Source organism: Notothenia coriiceps, unplaced genomic scaffold (genome assembly GCF_000735185.1).
Source record: "Notothenia coriiceps isolate Sejong01 unplaced genomic scaffold, NC01 NC01_scaffold00024387, whole genome shotgun sequence".
Lineage (NCBI taxonomy): Eukaryota > Metazoa > Chordata > Actinopteri > Perciformes > Nototheniidae > Notothenia > Notothenia coriiceps.
In genome coordinates, this window is record NW_011357088.1 from 408 (window position 1) to 4,853 (window position 4,446).

General features: G+C 40.6%; 1 protein-coding gene across 1 annotated transcript; it reads left to right on the forward strand.

Moving 5' to 3' along the window:
- Window positions 1-708: 708 nt before the first annotated feature.
- Window positions 709-1,382, forward strand: gpr119 (G protein-coupled receptor 119; the record flags this gene model as incomplete). Its single annotated transcript, XM_010782208.1, has 1 exon — window positions 709-1,382. A coding segment is annotated over one exon (674 nt), but the record flags the coding sequence as incomplete, so codon positions are not given.
- Between the last annotated feature and the right edge of the window lie 3,064 nt (window positions 1,383-4,446).

Below are 4,446 nucleotides of genomic sequence, written 5' to 3' on the forward strand. Positions count from 1 at the left end.
TGACAAGCTTTATTTTGTTTTGATCCAATGCTGCACAACTGAAGTGATCCAATGCTGCTGTGAAAGAAAGAAGCTATATCCATGTTGGATAGAATATCCAATTTAAATAAAAAAATAACCTTAAGGGACAACTTGAATGTCTTTTTTTTCTCTTAATGCATTGCATAAAGATCGGATCGGGAAAAATCGGTATCGGCAAATTGTCAAAATCAAATGATCGGAATCGGATCGGGAGCAAAAAAAGGTGATCGGGACATCCCTACTGAAGACTGATTGTGTTTTTATGAGACGCACCAAATAACTACAATGTCAACTCATTAACAGCGTTTTTAGACAGTCAGAGCATCTGATCTAGGTTAAAGAGTTGGTTGGGCGAGTCAAATAAGCACAGGGCTTTCATCCAGGCACACTGTTTTTGCCTATCGTATAAACATTGATTTAGGGGTTCTTGTTTAACTGTTGTTACCTCTTTTCCTTAACCTAAGCAAGTCATTGTGTTGTAAAGCTAAACTTAGCAACCCATTTTGATGTATGCATGTAACGAGCCGAATCAAGCTATTTATAAGAAGTTGGAAGTGACGCAAAAGGTTACTTGGAAAGGAGAAATTATAAAAATGGTTTTGAAGTTTTTTTTACCAAATGTTCTGGTGGCATATTGACTATGAGAAGTGTCACATGGCCAATCATCTTTTTGTCTCTGTTCCTCAGTGATGGTGCGGCAGCTCCAGGCGAAGGATTACGGCGGCTTCTGTGCCTTTTTCTCCGTCATTAACCACATTGGCATAATCATGTTGTTCAGCGCGTGCTTCTTCCCCGTGCTCTCTGTATTTGTTTACATCTACCTGGATATCCTGAAAATCGCCTGCAGCCACCAGAAGCAGATCTGCCAAGTTAGGCAGGCCGGTTCGAGGACGGGTGACCGCCAAGATTACGAGAACCATCCCCACCAGCAGCTGAGGAGCCACTACTGGAGCCACGTCAAGGCACTGAGGACAGTGGGGGTGTTGGTGGGCTGCTTCTTGGTCCTCTGGTGCCCCTTCTTTGTGGCGTGCATTGTGCATCTTCTGTGTGAAAGCTGCCAACTCAAAGGCGTCTTAGAGAATTATTTGTGGTTGTTGGGACTGTCGAACTCTCTGATCAACCCCCTGGTGTACGCCTTCTGGCAAAGGGAGGTGCGACTGCAGTTAGCCTCCTTGTGTTCCTGCTTTAGGGCGTTGGCTGCTAGGCCTCCATGTTTCACAGAGAGATGTGACCCCCAGCCTCCTGTGCTGAATCAAGCTGGTGCTCCTGCAGGAGAAAACCTCAACCCGTCGTTGTTGCGGGCGATTTCAGTCAACGACAAGGCTCAAACTGTGCCACTATCTGCCTCCACCGGATTGTGAAAGGAACCAGTGAAAAGGTGGCAACAAAAACATGGCTAGACAGAGAGTCATTGTTAATTTCAGATAATGGAAACGATTGATGTGTTTCAAATTGCGTAGTACTACTGTTCTTTGGCTTGCTGGTTTGAGTGTGTAAGTGAGTCCCAATGCAAAGTATGTCAAAATGCTCTAAGAACCTGGATTGTGCTCTCAAAACAGTCAAATAAATGAGTGTGGGACGCTGCACACATGACACACTTAAAAAACGCCATTTTGGCTATTTAAAGGAAGTTGTAAGACGAGCAGTGATTGAGGTTCCCTTGGAAATAAAGCCCTATACAAATAAGAGTAACATAAATATTATTTGTTTCACTATTTAAGTAACATACCCCTATACTGGTGCCAAAAGGAATCCGCCGTGATTTTGATAGGGTTAATTGAGCAGTCTGTGATGATGTGCTACCATTAACAATTGCTGCTAGCTAGCTAACAACGGCTATTGTGATTTAACACAACAGTACATGGTGGAAATTCACGCACTGCAAAATATGCTGTGTACTAAGAGAAGTAATCAAATTGAGATACAGCATATGAGATAGTGTTAGAAATTAAAATCAATTTTTTATGGCATAATTTAATTTAAACATACCGTCAGCTTAAAAGCTGTTTTATTCTGAAAAAAACTGAAGTTCTCGCACAATCTTAATGCCAAGCTTTTATTCTGAAAATCCTTCATCTCCGGTTAGCATTTAGCATGTGGCTAATATTCCTTTTTCTAGAGATGTGAATGTAGAAGTGAAAATGACACCGAGTGTTGCACAACAAAACCTACTGATTTCAACACTACATCTATAGACGTCGAGATATTATTATTGATGAATATTAAATGAAGGTACAGTTTATTTTAATAAGTTTTGTTTACAGACGTATGTATCTATGACTACATCCGGGTCTACCGTAAATGATAACTGCCGTAAAGTACTTCCAGTATTACTAAAAGTAACGATTACAGCCGTTAAAATGCAATAAATAAAAAGTCATGAAAGAGAGTATAGGCTATGAGGAGAAAAGGCGTGTTTAGTTATGTATTGAATGTACAATGTCTGAATCCTCTTATGCGCAACAACGGACATTGAAGACCAGAGGCGGGAGGACCCCCTACTACGCCAACCGGCACATGAGGAGGGGCCAACGAAGGGTACGGAACGAGCCGACGTGCGTGTTTGGGCTCGCTCTCCTTCGCGAGCAGACACCGGAGAACACAGGTGTTCTCTCAGAACCATCTTCTGTCTGTAACATTACCGCGCCATTTTAATTAAAGTACCCATTTGAACCTTATGCCATAGACTCCATTGATCTCTTACTTTTCAAGCTTCTCTCCTGGGACGCAAGAATAACGAATAATTCCAATATGATAAGTAAGCACCAATTAATTAAACACTAAATCTGATTATATCTAAAGCAAGGTTGTTGCTGAAATTTAGACCTTACCTAAATCTCTCTGCATTTCCTGTGATGCCATGTCAGGAGTCCAGTGGGCTTAATGCAGGAAGCAAAGTACGAACATTGTATTTTTTGTTTACTGATGGGTCAGAGGTCAGTGGCAGTAACGGAAGAGGCAAGGGTTGAATAGTTTCACAGGGTTGTTGTTGGGAAAATACTGAATGTTCCTTCTATATCAGAGTAGCCGGATGTATGACTACATTGATGGATGACGATGATAGCTATATATGATAGCTATGTTCCTAAAATTGGTATGATGACACAGCCCCTAGTGAGATAGATGACGTCATGTTTATTGCTTACCCTTAGCTAATCTGAACTAATGTCAGAATACTGCTTTGAACCAGTATTCCTCCATCTTGTTGACTGTAACATCCTCTCTTGTATATAAGCATCTGAAGGACACTGTTTTGGGAACTATTTGTCCCACGCAGCTCTGTTTGTGATGACTACTTCCATTCTTGCAAGGATAATAAATACATGTATCCTGATATTGAAGACCAAGCCGGTGACGAGTGACATTTGTCTAACAGTTTGTTATCCACAAGGCTCCACAATGGGACTTTTGATCACACTTAATTGAATATCCCGCAGAGACACTGTGCAGCCGGGAACAACCCACCAGACAGTGGGCTGTGATGTTAATAAACCAGAAGAAATAATTAATAAATAATTTATGCTCTGACTTCCAAAAACTGTAAATCTAAGAGTATTTTATTTTTTTGCATATATATTCTAAGGTTACACAAGGAACTCATATTCTCATCCAGCATTTAAGTCCATCTTTATACACCACCTTATTTTGGTCATTATATCTTTCTTATCTCTCCTATGCCAGTTATATTGGGGCAATAAAGATCAAAGATAGTGTGCAGCAAAGGTCATGAGACAAATTGGAACCCATGACATTATGCATGATTTGTATGCCTTGTCCCTGCTTGTTTTATACTGCTTTATGACATCCATATGATTTATTTAGCTCTGCTGTTTATCCTTTGAGCGGCTATCGCACACTTAATATTTCATAGCTGGATAACTATTCAGTCATGGCAACTTCCTCTGCTGCTTGAAGCTTGATAAATATCGTCCACTTTAAGTGTCAGCAGCCTGTATCAATAAAGCGCATGTCAGGGATGTCTGTTTACTTTAGACTGCAGTGTCTACATGAAGCTAATCAGCTGAGGCGGAAACGGACCTTCAACCATCCTTTTATATAAGTGAAAATGTTGCTATTCTACCCATCTCTGATGAGGCATGTGCAGAAGTAAATAGCAGCAGAAATGCATGGTCTAAAACACAATCAAAACACACAAAATGCAAAATATTTATTTAAAAATGCGGCCCGGAAAAAATCAATGGAGAAAAATACTATTGATTTTTAACAATGTTTCAGAATTTCAAGAAGACAGGAATGCTCTCTGGAAATGTTATGACTGCAAATCAAACTTCAACTCAACTACAAACTCAAACGTGTGTGTGTGTGTGTGTGTGTGTGTGTGTGTGTGTGTGTGTGTGTGTGTGTGTGTGTGTGTGTGTCTGTCTGTCTGTCTGTCTGTCTGTCTGTCTGTCTGTCTGTCTGTCT